Source organism: Callionymus lyra, chromosome 4 (assembly GCF_982586985.1).
Source record: "Callionymus lyra chromosome 4, fCalLyr1.hap1.1, whole genome shotgun sequence".
Lineage (NCBI taxonomy): Eukaryota > Metazoa > Chordata > Actinopteri > Syngnathiformes > Callionymidae > Callionymus > Callionymus lyra.
This window is the reverse complement of record NC_141821.1, coordinates 25,352,738-25,368,004: the sequence shown is the minus strand read 5'-3', so window position 1 is coordinate 25,368,004 and position 15,267 is coordinate 25,352,738. Positions and strand designations below refer to the sequence as shown.

General features: G+C 36.3%; 2 protein-coding genes across 2 annotated transcripts in view; one reads left to right on the top strand and one right to left on the bottom strand.

The window, feature by feature from the left end:
- Positions 1–8,464, top strand: part of cnksr2a (connector enhancer of kinase suppressor of Ras 2a) — a 67,562-nt gene extending 59,098 nt beyond the window's left edge. The window contains exon 24 of the mRNA XM_087789405.1: positions 3,968–8,464. Within this exon, the coding sequence (XP_087645531.1) occupies positions 3,968–4,021 (54 nt within the window). The 3' untranslated portion in view covers positions 4,022–8,464. The remainder of the gene's footprint in view (positions 1–3,967) is intronic.
- Positions 947–11,836, bottom strand: smpx (small muscle protein X-linked). Its single transcript, XM_087789406.1, has 5 exons — positions 11,700–11,836; positions 8,601–8,660; positions 3,930–4,016; positions 2,758–2,913; positions 947–1,519 (listed from the first exon to the last, which is right to left on the bottom strand). The coding sequence occupies exons 2-4, from the start codon at positions 8,634–8,636 to the stop codon at positions 2,764–2,766; spliced, it is 273 nt and encodes a 90-aa protein (XP_087645532.1). The 5' UTR covers positions 8,637–8,660; positions 11,700–11,836; the 3' UTR covers positions 947–1,519; positions 2,758–2,763.
- Between the last annotated feature and the right edge of the window lie 3,431 nt (positions 11,837–15,267).

Sequence of the window (15,267 nt, the reverse complement as noted above, 5' to 3'; positions counted from 1 at the left end):
TAGTTATGATGTTGATCATCAGTGTTGTGTATTATTTGTAACCTATTACTCTAATGAAGTAATTAGTTCCATTACAATATTACTTTCTTTAAGTTTAGCTGTATCACATATTTTTACAAGAAAAAAGTACTTTAAATAGATGTTTTGAGTACATCTACCCCAACTATGATATTTAAAATATTAAAATATGAATTATTAAGTGTATTTGAATCCTCACTCACCCCAGATGTATTCATACATTATATCCATGTTTCATCAAATGTCTTTCTTACTGTTGACATCTACAATCTCCTTTTCGAAGTAAAGCGCTGTGATGTTCTTGGGGGATGACATCACCAAGTGTTCGAAGCTCTTGTCGGCCACCCTCAAAGGACTTGGCGAGGCGGATTTAGCCCTCGAGCCTTGAGTTTTGACAATCCAGGATCAACAGTGCATACATACCAGTGAGCTGTGAATACGATGAAGTGTGCTATAAATACGCCACTGCCTTCACACGGTGTCGTGCACACGCCCTCACATGTACCTCATGAATAACACTGATCGTCTAACTTTAGACTTTGATGGTGTGTGTTATAGATATAGCTGCACTGGCACGACATCCAGGCTACTTGTGAAGAGGAGCAGATTCTTTTTTGGCTCGCAGTGTTTTCAATGTTGCCCACACAATGTGAAGACCGTGTGCGCGGCTGTTGTAACACCCAACAGTTGATAGTGCATCGGGGCGAGGGAAGCTAAACTTAGCGTCAGCTGCTCCGCCCGATTGTGTTCAAGTGTGTGTGTGTGTGTGTGTGTTGACTCGTGAAGTGGTGATGGAAACATGCTGTCGTGGAGCACTTTGTGTACGTATGTGTGTGACGACCCTCGGTAAAACACATGGATTTGTTGTGACTAAACCACAATTATCTCTTGTGTGTTGTGGTAAATAAAAGTCCAAATGGCTCAAACATATGATAAAACATTTTATTGCTACAAAGCCACATATTCAATGCCCTCCATGAACACAGTCTGTTGACAGCAGTCGTTGTCGGTTTGAAAGCCTTATAAGATTAGAAAAATGGTCTCAAACCTAACATCACTTGGGGCAAAATGACTTGAGCAGTGCTGACACACAACTGACACGACATGTCTTTGACTTTCTCAATAGACATAACTGTTTTTGTGGGAATTTTGGACCTTAAGATCTCATATATTAGCTTGTTTGAAGAGCCGTTATTTTTGCTACTTGACGTGGTGAAGAGTTTAGCTCAGTGTTCTGTGCAATATATTCATTATTGAAGGTGTGTGTCAGCACTGCATCTGTGTCTCATAAGAAAAAAACTATAAACAGAATATATGTTGAAAAGTGCACTCTTTTCACCTGCATTGAAACACAGAAATCACAATACAAAAACTAAAAGTGGTATCTCTCCTCCACACCTGAAAAATACATTTCTACATAATCTTCTTCATTTTTTTTTTTACAAACGTTGAGATCATGTAAAGTTATCCGCCACCAGCTGACAGTCGTGAGTATCGGCAGCTGAAAGATAAAAACAGAGTGTGAGGGAGCCTCCAGAATCTCTCGGCGGCAGCAGAAAGAAAGATGATCTCATGTCTATGATGCGGCTGCGAAGACTTCTAGATGTTGACTCGTCTGGCTCCTTCACGCGCTTATCTCCGCATTGACCTTCTATCCACCGCATTTATATCCCTTCTCTTGTTCTCACCTGCTCTGACACACAGTCGGTTTATTTCCGTCGTCAATCACGCGGCTCCAAGTCATAAAGTGCCGCAGGCTCTGAGTTAAATGTCCCTGGATGGAGCCTTTTTCCTGCTGTTAGACTCGAGCCTATAGCAGCTTATCCTTCTATCTGACGTTCTTTAATAGGAATAAATGACAAACATAACCTACTAAAAGTTGTCTGAAAAGACAAAACGTGAACAGATTAGAAGAACATACTGTTTTGATCATTAGAAAAATGGAAAAATAATTCTAGCCCTCACATGACGCAGAAAAGTTTCCAGCATGTAAATGCTGTGTATGTCATGTGGTCATCCATGGAGGTACAAATCCATGCTTACACCTTTCTTCATCATTTCCCACACGCATATGCACAAACACACACTGGTACATTATAAATAGTGACTGACTCAAGCTCTGCTGCCCACTTCAACACACTCACACACTCTCAAACTCGTCTATTTTTGTAGCCCACACTGCCCTCTTGTGGCACAAAGCTATAACTACAGGTTCAATAAGACTTCGTCTTATATTATTAAATGATTGCGGTGACATTTTGGTCATTGGGAAAACAACGAACAAAGTATTAAATTGTTCAAAAACGACATTAAAAAAAAATCAAAATTAACCAATTTTCTACTGTCAAAGAAAATAATAATGTATCCTTGTATTGACCTTGGATATCACTAATAATAATAAAAAGTATTCTATTATAGCAAAACTTAAAGAAATACATATGATGTGTTCAATTAAACAACAACAAAACACAAGAGTATCTATAGCATAACATAGTAAAGGACTAACAGGGCATCACCAAGTTTATGAGTACAAATGCAATTATGCATTAGCTACTAAACCTTTTTTAAATATTTAAAACTGAATATTAGATGTTATAAGATTAATGCAGGTTTAATGCTCAAATCTAAATGCGGGTTTCTTTGGTTTGCATGTCCTTCCACAGTGTCGGTGGTTTTATTCCAGGATGTGGGATTCAAATCATCAGCCCATGCCTGCGATACGTTCAAATGTTCCCTCACCTCCAGTCACTCTTTGTCCACCCATCGTAGTTCACTTTTCACGTTCTGCAGCTCTGATAGATTGACAGCTGGACCAGGTAATTTCACAGCACCGGGTAATGTTTTCTTCTCCTCCGGCGTCGGCACTTCATCTTTGGGCAGCTCCGGAGAAGAAACCTGCGGGATGCATGAAAAATAGAAGCATCTTGATGCTCCTCTAGTCCACACTTGTCATCTTCATGTCACGACACTCAGATATTCTCAATGTTTGTCTTCCTCTTGTTCCAACATTCTTAGTCCAACTGTCTCTAACGTTGTCTCCAAGCATCAGCTCTTATCTTATTATCAGCTCAATGCTTCCTGCTTCTGGTGGAAATCTGTGTCATATTTCTTTATTTCGAGGTACACTGATTCTGTTAAACCTGGGCATACATTTGAGTGAGGCATGTCCAAGAGTTCACATAAAATCATGTGTTTCAAGGTGTCCATAACATTTCTTCACCATTAGAAAAAGCAGATGAAAATATATATATTCAAAAAGTCAAATTCCAAATAGAAGTTCATGTACTTTCTTAAGGCATTTTTATTTGTTCAGGCTTTTCCTTTTATCTCGCCCTTTAAAGTATACACTTTAAGCGCTTTGTGACCCTAGTCTGGAAAAGCGCTATACAAATAAAAATTACTTACTTACTTACTTACTTACTTTACTCAAGACACATTCATGTTGTTATTTTTTTTGCTGTGATCTAGACTGAAATTTACGTGACATACTGTACATGTGTGTCTGAAACTGCTTCGCTTACACTCATTCATCCATCTGTTAAAATCAGCTTTTCTGCTAAACATCACAACAAAAATAAGTAGCCATGCTAGTACAAAGAACCTGAGAACTTTTTGAATAAAGAGAAGCAGTCTGTTATATCAAACATTAATCCAGATATTTTCTTTCAGCTAAGCAATCAAAAGCAGCCATGTTTGTGATTCATGGGTTTATTCTAAATGTTTTTCTCTCAAAATTGAAACCACAGCTAAATGGTAGATCAACTCTTTTGTTCAAAGATTTAGGTCGAGGTATTGATGTAAACAATGGGAGCAAACATGAGAAGCCACTGTTTGTATTTACTTCCTTTTAACAAACAGAAACATATACTTTGATTCAGCCGTTTTCAGCACGTTCTTGTGTATTTCCTCACCTCTTCTGTGTCGGCTGTCTCTTCTCTCCTCCTGACAGGATGTCCCGCCCCCGGACGCAGAGCTCCCATCGGGATGTTCAAATTCGCCTTAAGGACAGCAAGACCAGCCAATGAGAAATTGTTACCAATGTATTTGTTACAACAGCGGAGATTGATTCCCATCAGCTTTGCTTCACTCCTAAGAATTGTAAATATCAAGCCACTAAGTGTGTAAAGAGGAGGAAAAGTAAATGCGGTGTCCTCTAACTAGCTTTGCTGATGGTTTACCCCTGGAGGTGTGAGTGAACCATCAGACCTCATACAACTAAACACAGTTCATGTTTCTATTGCTTCTAACTGAGTCATATTCAACGTTAGAAGTCTGACAAATATGTGAATCCAAGAAGAAAGTCCACGATAAAACAATTATTTCACGAGGCCTCTTTCAACCCTGCAATATATTTGACTGTGTGATGAATGTTTGGTCCTGCAAGAGTTTGTAAACTGTATGAAGTAGTTTTCTGTCATCACGTTTTCTGAACAAGAACTCATTTTCAGAGTGTATTAAGACTAATCTCTCTCATCTTTCCCTTTTTCCTTTTTTTTCTAATCATGTTTGATCAACATTGTAACAGTGATATAAAGCAATTTAACTACTGTAGGTTAAAAGGTCAAAACTAGGAAATGATGACTGACAGGATTCTCAACAGGACGATGAGAAGAATTACTGGTGTTTAAATCACAGGGATCCATTTAAAAGGGTGGGTTTTAGCGTGAGATTTTCAAAACACAACAAGAGGAATAGCGGCCAATTGACAAAGATATTGTCAAGGATGTGGTTTTATTGGATAAAAAAATAGTCATAGGGATTCAAAAAATGGAAGAAAATATAAATCCTTTGCTCATTGTTTTGATCTTGTAACTGAACCCCCCCCCCCCAATGGTTTTAACCTGCAGTATGTGTACTTCAATTAAACCATAAAACATGGACAAAAAAAAGTACTGGCGAGTTTCTATACTGATGCTCGAAAACTGGAAGTTTGTGATGATCCCTCAGAACTGCTTGCAGTGAAATGATGTCTGTAAAAGACACACCATTGTTGACTATTGTTTTCTGAACTGGCTTTAAATTTCAAAAAGATGGTGATATTTTGGGAAATATATTTGTTTACAGGAGAGACTTCAAAATCCAGATGTCGCGTAAAGTATTTATTCTAATATTTATTTACTGATCTACTTGTTTAACAATGACAGATCTTATTTAGCTTTTCACTTATTTAGCATTTAACTGAAACATTTTACAACTTTTTGGACGGTTTATGATAATTTTCTAATCATTTTATATGCATAGTTCCAAACGTGTCACTGACTCTTTACGATCAACCTGCAGAGGAGAAGAAAGTGATGAATTATAGGCTAGAGATTAGCCTGGCTGATCCATCATCCAGTCCATTAGCATCCAGATGATGAGTCTCTTTCATGAAGACAAGCCAATGGTCCATTGGATGCGCTGCAAACGCAAGTGTTCAGCAACTTTAGAAGAATTTACTTCTACAGTGATGTCACCACGGGATAGATCGTTTTCAAGACTTTGTTGTTATGATGTTAAAGCCTGTGCACGGCAAAAGTCCAACTTTAAACAGTAATGATATAATGTCTGGCTACGGTCAGTACGACATTGACAGTTAATAAACACATGAAATGTGGTCATTTACGAAAAAAATATATATATATTTTGAGCGGTGCTGAAATGAATTTATGCATTTGTGTTGCGGATGCTACAGAAAATGAAGTCTTGTGTATCTACTAGTGATGGGTTGATGAGGCCTCATGAGTAACCTGATACTGTATCATGATACAGTTTGAAGGTCTACTTGATCAAGGGTCCACAACGTTTTTTGCACCACGATGCAGTATTTTGTCGACATTATGTTCACGGACCGACCATCAGATAAAAACAGTTTAAATAAATCGTATAAAGTTTGTGTTTCACTCATTTTCACTAGTTTACAGGTTCATTTTCTTTTTTAAATAAACTTCAAATAAGTGTCTTGACATGTTAAGAGCCACAAGTTAGATTTACTTTGGAAGAAATTTTATTTTTGTCGAAACAAAACACAAAAATCACGCAGAAAAATCAATTATACAAATGGTTATTCTTCCTGTGGGGTCCAGTAACAAATGCCTCACGGACCGGTACCAGTCCCTGGAACGGGGGTTGGGAACCACTGCATTGCACCCACATTAGAAATGGTGCCATGTTATATTGAATTGAATTCTATTGAAAAAGCCACTGTATAACTGATGCAGTGTAATGAGGGCTTGTCAACCCATCACTAGTATCCCCTATAGAGAGCTGTTGGGAGGCAAAAGACATGTGTACATTTCGTTTTTTTTAATTTTTGCAACTCTCTTTTTAAGACATTTCATTTTGTTTTTTATAGGCTCATTTACAAAGATCTTTCCTGGTTCTTTCGGAATGTTTACACCATTAAATAACCTTTTTATTTTTCCATATTATCCTCTCTGTGAGCACAATAAACATTTGTCCTCCTCCATGAATCTGATGCTACACCGACTTCCTTTCCATCACAGAGGCCTTACCACAACACAAGTTGACAAATATTCTACGTTTGCTAAAAGCCAAACTCACCCCTTTTTGATACACTTGTGTTGATCATGTCGTGGCAGAAGGCGACCATGTGATTGTTTCGTGTCACACTACAGCATGTGAGCTCAACTTATAATGCTTTGGCTAGTTTTCTGTGGAAAAGTGTGTGATGCTGTAAAGAACCGTCTTCTGAAGTCTCACCAGGTGCAACTAAAGTTGTTGTTTCACTGTAAATGTTTGAGATTCGGCTTCTGTTTTCTTTCTCCCGTAAACCCTAAACGCGTATTTCTGCTTTGATGTGTAACTTTTTTGGTAAACTGTGACCTACTTTGATCTGCTCAGATTATTATTATTCTATTTATTTTTTTGTAAAACGTCTTCAGACGATCTATATGGTTAAAAAAATTAAATTATTTAATATAAAACAATTCTATTTTTCAAATTGTGACATAGTTCTCTGGTTATTTACCTGACAACTGAATATTTAAAATCATATTAAATTAACTTTAATAGAATAGAAACATGGTTTGATCAATCATTTCAGCAATGTTTCATTTATTATACAAATGTGCAGTTTTATAATGCTGTTTCATGAATATTTAATAATCATAATGATAGTATAATAATATAAAATACTTATTAAATGATATATTTGATCAAATACTCTATTATTTTTTTTAAATACGGTGTACTATTTATTTTGACATATTGTGCAAATGTTAATGTATCTTGTTTCAAAGCCATTCTGCACATGATGGAAAAGGAAAGTAAAACGTTTTATATGGATGTATATGGACAAAATGTTTTCTGTATTGTACCAACAACATGCCCCAACTGTGATGACAGAAATGTATAATTTTGAAATATCTCCATGGCAGTGAGAACAGAAAAGAATCTCCGTGAATGAAATAATGGGATCGAAGCAAAGTTCACAAAACTGATGGTTAAATGATGCCATTTGCTTCGGCCTTCAACCATTCATACAAACAACGTCTGAAACATGTCACATGACCCCACATGCACCGTGATGGCTTACTCCACAAACTAGAAGATGTCAGCAATCAGTCCAAACTGTGTTCGTGGTTACATGTAATGCATGTTGATGTTTTCACCACCTTAAACTCACCTCCACACCAGCTCCTGCTAGAATGTAAACGTCTTGACAGTAACTCCTTTTCTTATGCTTTTATATTATGAATAAAGATAACATTTGCAATGTGATGATTATTTGTTTTAACTTCAGCTTTGTGAGGGGTAAGAATTTTTAAGATACACTTTGAAAAGGTTATTTTGTGCAAAGTGGAAAACGTGGTTACTGATTCTATATTCCATATATGATATAATATAGCTGCTGTGGTTGCCATGGAGGTTTTTAATAAGCTTCAAACAGACAATCGTTCAGAGGTTTGTGTGCGTAAAGGGTCGAGACAATCAGCACAACTCAATTCAAAAGCTGAGAAGTTCCTATCTTTGGCCAGGAGGTGGCGCAATCTACAATCTTTTTAAAGGTTTTGTGGGAAAAGAAAATGTATTTGGACTCAAAGTCTTCTTTCTATTCAAAGTCAGCTTGGTTCAGTTGAACTGCTCAGCCTTAACATGTTCGAGGAACTTTAGGCATCAGTAGACAGCTCACTGAACACTTAGGTGTTAAGATCTTTAAAGATAAGTCCTACATTCTTTTAGGAAATCTTTCTTTCGAGTTTGATACCTTTTTTTTTTTTTACTCTTAAAATCTCTGAACTTACTTTGAGCCATTTGTAAAAACTTGAGTTTACATCCAACTCACATTTCATGTTCTTGGCAAACCCCAGACAAGTGTGGTCATGTGACACATTCAGAGCGGAATATGATCATATTAAAGTTTACTGAAGCTAAAACGGGCGTGGATAAGCCTCCAGCTGTCAATAGTCATAGCTCAATAAATCGCTGCACTACTGAAGCCTTGAAATCCTGTATATGCACACTCTGTATTGCCTTTGTCAACAAAAAAAAAATAAAGACTTTAAATGTTATCATTGAATTTGAGTCTTTGTTATGCATAAGTAAAAGTTGCAGGACATTATTTTCAAGAGATGTTTTACCTGGAGAGCCTTGACGTTGGACGACGGTTTGGACATAATTGCCCAGGTGAGTCCTCTGTCCTGCAAAAGATCGCAGACATTCAGGTTCGAGTGAGTCACTGTGTTTCAATGGGATATTTTCAACCCTGGATAGCGTTTCAGTTGCCTGGCGACTCCCTCGGATACAAGACAGGTAGAGGAACTGTTCTCTGAATTATTTAGCAGGGTCAAGCAACCGGAGGCAAAATGTATAGACGTTCTGCACTAGTCATTCAAAATGTGAGGTATTGTTTAATCACGGGACCTGTGTATATGGATGTATTTAATGTGTATTATTTTATTTTTTAATCCATTTTAGACAAAACACCAGACACATATTTTGAAAGTTGAAAACTTTTAGTAAGTAAGTAAGTAAAGGTTATTTGTAGAGCGCCTTTCTAGAGCAGGGTCACAAAGCGCTTTAACAATCAAAAACAATATAAAGTTAAAACTATATACTGTAAAAGGCCAACACACATAAGACAAACACAGGAGGGCCATAAAATCAGGGAAAAGCACAAATAAAAAGGTCTTATCAGATCACTTCAGCGGGTCAGAATTCTTGCTGCAGAGTTTTGTATTAACTGCAGGCAAGACAGCTCCTTCTTGTTTAGACACCAAAATAAACTGTTACAATATTTAAAACGAGAAGACACAAACACATGGATTATAAGCTCTGGATCATGTTGTGACATCATTTTCCTAAATTTAGAGATTTTTCTCAGTTGAACTAGTAACTCCCTCTGCAGAGGTAATTGTAAAGCATTACAAACACAGCCATAACAAGACTTTATTATGCATTTATAAGGATTTATAAATTAATCATGACAGTTTATTATCATGTTTGTAAGTATTGTAGGTGGAGGGCATTAAAAGCTGTGATTGAGTTGAAACACTGTCTTGTGCATTACATTGTAATTACATTTGAACATTTTTTCAGAATCTAATGAATTTGTTATTTGCCATGACGTTGTAATTACAAGATGGTGTTCCTACCGTAACCCCCTTGTTGTCTCAGGGTCAAGGTGACCCAGAGTTCCAAAAACAATTATGTTTTTAGGTTTCCCTTGTGTTGTCTCTGGGCTTTTTGGGTCACCTTGACCCGGAGATAACACAAGAGTTAACGTTGGCGCACATGGTTCGGCTTGGCTTACTTTTTCAACTTCCTGTTTTGTTATTACATTACAGGCAACACACTTGATTGGTGGAGAGGCCAGGCCCGGAGTTTCTCCAGCATCTCCTGGCTTTCCCCGGTGGGTTATACCCTTAACATCTCGCCTATGAGATCCAAGAGCAATCCTGATCATCTGACTCCTCTCAACACTTCCAATCAATGATGTGATCTTAAAAATATATATAAAATTATATATATCAAAATATATTGACATCATGTGATTATTTTATGTGTCATGTGATAATTTACAAAGTAACTTCGTAGCTTCTTCCTGAGTAAGAATGTTTGAAATGTAATGTCAATGTTCCATAAAGACTCTGGTGTTCTTCTCATCATTAACGTTAACAATTCTCCTCCCATTCCTTTCTCAGTACATTTTTTTTTTTTACCATCATTCCCGAACTTCCCGACAATTTGCCTCTGTTTCCGACCAGCACTCGCCTCGATTAGAAAGACTTTACGGATCCCTCTATGTATGCTGGTATTATTTCACAAGCGCCTTGAACTCCTTCTCCTCAACTATTTCTTCCACAGTGTCGGACTAATGTTTATGAATCATTTGTTTGAGTCGAGGACTCGTCTGGTGTTTCAGGACGAGTCAAGTCAAGCTCAAGTGACTTCTACAGACAGAAGTTTCCATGAGCTGTTACGTTGATCTGTGTGAGACCATTACCACAGTGATGTTAGTGTGAGGGTTTTATCTGTACTGGACTGCCAACCATTTACAAAACACACACACACACACACAAGCATGTCTGCACACAACATCATGGTGTAAGTGTAGCTCGGCAGCTGTCGCCGCATGTCCTTTTACACACACATGCCACATTTTGAACATGAAGAATTCCCACTGTGCAAATTAAATCTGTAAATTAAATATATTATTATTTATAATTACATGATAATTCATGCAAATGTAATATATCCTGTCACCATTGTTAACTAGTGAGACAGTGCTAATTGTAGCATTCTATGCTAAGTAAATAAACTAAAGGGTGTTTTCAATAAATATTAAATTAAAAGAATGACTGTCTTTAAAAATATAAGCTGAACTGGGTCTTTGGTTTTAATAACCTTTTTATTATAATATTTCATTTGTGTTGCTGTAGCGTGCTTTTTGCCAATATCGCCATTTCGTTTGGTCAGATGTTAATTTATGAATACGTTTGATCCTTTTAGTTTCCTCCCTTGTTTTGACACTGTGGTTTTGTGTTTCCTGTTGATGAATCTCATCATGACGGCGATAAAAAGTCACATCAATTTTCCTTCTGTGCCCCAACTTCTTCTGCAGTCACACAGTAACTGTTTGAGGAAACAAATATCTGAAAGTTATAAATACCAAGGTGTTTTTTTTTATTAATAAGAATTAATTTAGTATTTTAATATTAGAAATTATAATAAAAAAAATTGTATTTGAAAAAAAAAGGCACTGTACCATAGTGTTCCATAAGGAAATTATTAAAATAATAATAATTAATTATTATTATTATTATTATTATTATTATTATTATTTTAAAAAAACAATTATACTTTTCATGAATTTGCTGAGCTATGAACATTAGCTTTCGATGTCACGATTTGGATCATAAAATTGCCAGTTCTAACATTAGCATATCATGCTAACAGCTTGATTTTTAGTAAAGTAAAATATTACAGTTTTAACATAGATATCAGTCTCAAAAGCTAAAAGCTGAATGTGTTTTACATACTTTTTTTTTAATAAACTATAATCCTAATTCTTCCATGTATATATCACAACAGTGTAGCGTAATATGCTAGCATGCTAACAATAGCATATGATGACAGTTAACAATTACAAAGAAATAAAAGTGTCAATTTTAAAAACCAAACCGGTCAAAACTATGGATGTAAAAAGCTTCAAAAAGTGAGAAAATAGAAGAACCTACCTGTTGCAGAGGATAAAGAATGTAACACCAGCAACACCAGTGTACTTTCTATCCCTCACGAACACACACTCGGACACACACTCGGACACACAACTTGACGCTTCATCTCACTTCTCCTGACGCTCTTCTTCTTCTCCTCTGCCCTCCCTCCCTCGCTCTTCTAAGTGGAAACAGGATTCCTCTCGTATCTGGGATTTGTTCTCACTATAAATAGAAGAGTGATACACAGAGGGGACCTGCTTTCCGTCCACGCACACACACACATGGACACACACACACACACACACACACATGGACACACACACACACACACACTCCGTCACAGACCAAAACACAGTCAAATATGGCAACAGGGCAGTCGGCGCTCCCTAATTTGAGCCTCCATTGGGAGAGTGAGCTGTAATTTCAATAAAAGGATGATGGATGTGTCTTAAATGTAGAACTTTATTCACTTTATTTAAAAATGGATATCATCACTACACTTGTGTTGCCTGCAGATCCAAACACATGGAGGAGGAGATGAAAGTTAGTGTGAAGACGGAAAGAAAGTGTCTTACCTGATGTCATGCGACGGCTGCTCTCGATGAGGTGCTCACCAGACACCTGACCTGCTTCTCTTCTTCTCGGCTCAGATTGGCTGAGAGGAACCTGCTGCTCCTCCTGATCAGGAAGATAAATCTGAAGGCATCCGGTCTGATTTTACCCACTTTATCGATGAGCCGTTTTGTCGTCTCACCTGCCTGAGCGTACAGTAAAATGACCTGCAGGTGTTCAGACATGCAAATCTAACGGACACGTTCACAGGAAGTGGCGTTTAGAGAGAAGCCTGTGGAAGTCAGAACGGACAGGACGGGTAACTCTGGACCTTTTTTCGTTAGGGTCTCTATCATCATGAACACTCATTGTTATTCATTATTCTATACGTGTCATAATGCAGTTGCTCTTACTTCTATCTTGGAGCTTCTTTTCCTAATCATGATTTGATTTGTTTTTTACTTGATTTGAATGCTTTATTCCGAACATGTGTAAATCCATAAGAAACAATATAACAAAACCAATGAGATTATAGAAACAGAGATAGTCAAAACAATAAAAGTCAAAACAATAATGATATGAACCCATATGTCCAAAAAGCAATAGGCTGAAGCATAAGCTTATTTAGACGTACCCCTGATCCACAACGCAATTAATAACAGCAAACTGTTATATTTTTTTTACATATTTACATTATACATATTTACAACATGGAAATGAAACAGAGTAAACAAATAATACATAAATCAAAAACACCCCATTGTTAACGACCTTCTTCTTCCCTTTACCTCGTGAAAACCATGTCTTTGTACCGCCTTTTTAAACTTGGTCATGCTTGGACACATGCTCACTCCACAAACAAAAACACAACTTCTTCAAAGTTTAAAGTTCAGAGTTCAAACCTGCTGTGATGAATATTCCAGCTTTGAAAAACATGAACACAATTCCAGAAGCACAGAGATCCTCCCAGTGGCAGTGGCAGGTATTGTCGTGTCTCCACAACTTGCATCACTTATTTTTTAGTGTGATATTTAAAGGACAACTGAAGCCAGTAGAGGGCAGTATAACACCTTCTCTGGTTTCTGTGACTAATCGTGTGAATATTGAGATCCTGTGTCTCTCTGCGTCTTATTGTGTGAATACTGAAGGCAGTAATACTGCACACTATAGAGATCCACTGTTCCACTGTACATCTCCTCCTACACATTCTATCCGGTTTGAACCATTCAAACTTTTATAAATTCTGCTCGTTCCCGAAATGCAGTCCATGTTCTATCTTCCTCTTATCTCTTCCACTCTTTCTTCTATTCCTTTTTTTCTACCCTTTTTTTCCCTTAACCTCTTCCACTCATGTTTCAACATCCACTTTGACCTTCAGGAACATTCATCTATTCACACCTGGAAACTTAATTCAACTTTAAAAACACTTTTGTCTCCTACTACTACTACTACTACTACTAATTCTACTATTACATATACTTTTACTACTAAATCTTCTACTACTACCACTACTAATTCTACTAATAATTCTACTATTACTTCTACTTCTACTACTAAATATTCTACTACTACTAATACAACTACTTCTACTACTAATTCTACCTATACCTTTACAACTAATTCTACTTAAACTACTAATTATATTACTACTTATACTTCTCCCTTTATTACTAATTCTACTACTACTTATACTTCTACTACTAATGCTACTACTCCATATTATTTTACTACTAATTCTACTTATACTTGTACTTCTAGTTCTACCAATTCTACTACTACTTATACTTACACTACTAATTCTACTACTTCTATTACTAATTCAACTACTACTTATAATTCTACTTTTACTAATAATTGTACTTGTACATTTAATACTAATTATACTTCTACTACTAATTATACTACTACTTCTATTACTTATACTACTAATTCTTCTACTACTACTTCTACTATTATTCCTACTACTTATACAACTCCCACCACTATTTCTACTAACGATTCTACTACTACTTCTACTACTTATGTTACTTCTATTACTACTTATTCTACAAATGATACTTATATTTCTACTACTTCTACTTTAACTACTACTCCTTATTCTACTTCTAATTTAGCTACTACTACCTTTACTTATTTTACTTCTACTTCTACTATGTCAACTAATAGTTCTGCTACTTGTACATCTTCTACTTCTTATTCTCCTACTTTTTCTAACACTAATTTTCCTACTCTTACTACTTCTCCATCTTCTACTGCTTATACATTTACTGCTACATCAACTAATTCTATTACTTCTTCCACTATTTTTCTACTACTTCCATTCTTTTTTATCTTCAATTCTATTATGGGATGTTCCATTCTACTAGATTCAATTCTATTATGGGATGTTCCGTTCTACTAGATTCAATTATATTATGGGATGTTATGTTGTACTAGATTCAATTCTATGATGGGATGTTTCATTGTACTAGATACAATTATATTATGGGATGTGTCATTGTACTAGATACATTTATATCATGGGATGTAAATCTCATTTACAATTGTCATCGTCATCTTCATCTTCATCCTCCTTTTCATTCTCATCATCATAATCACCCTCATGGACGTAATCATCATTATCCTCATCTACAACATCTTCACATATTTTTTCGTCATTACTGCCATCTTGGAGTCTGACTCCTTCAAGAAGACCTATTCGTGCATGCCTTTGTGTTTGTCTCCATTTTGTCTTGGCCTTTTAAATGTGTATTGTTCAAGTGCTTTGTGACCCTGGTCTGAGAGAGGCGCTTTTCAAATAATTACGTACCTAAATCTTCAATGTTAACACTTGTTCTCTGCAACACTGCATAGAAATTGTTTACATAGCGAAGCAGAATTATCTTAAAAATAGTTGGGGTTTTCTGCAGACATTTTAGAAAGAGTACATTTAAATGGTGTCAAAAAACATTTTCAGGAAAAAAGAAAAAGAAAATTGGTTTGAGAGTGCATGATTAAAAACAGCCAAGCAAGTGAGTATGTTAAGAGGTCTTAT

Excerpts from the sequence above, each read along its gene's own strand:
- smpx (XM_087789406.1), bottom strand. The coding sequence starts at position 8,636 with ATGTCCAAACCGTCGTCCAACGTCAAGGCTCTCCAG. Across the intron at positions 4,017-8,600 it reads CCAACGTCAAGGCTCTCCAG|GCGAATTTGAACATCCCGAT; the intron begins GTAAAACATCTC and ends GCTGTCCTTAAG. Across the intron at positions 2,914-3,929 it reads AGACAGCCGACACAGAAGAG|GTTTCTTCTCCGGAGCTGCC; the intron begins GTGAGGAAATAC and ends TGCATCCCGCAG.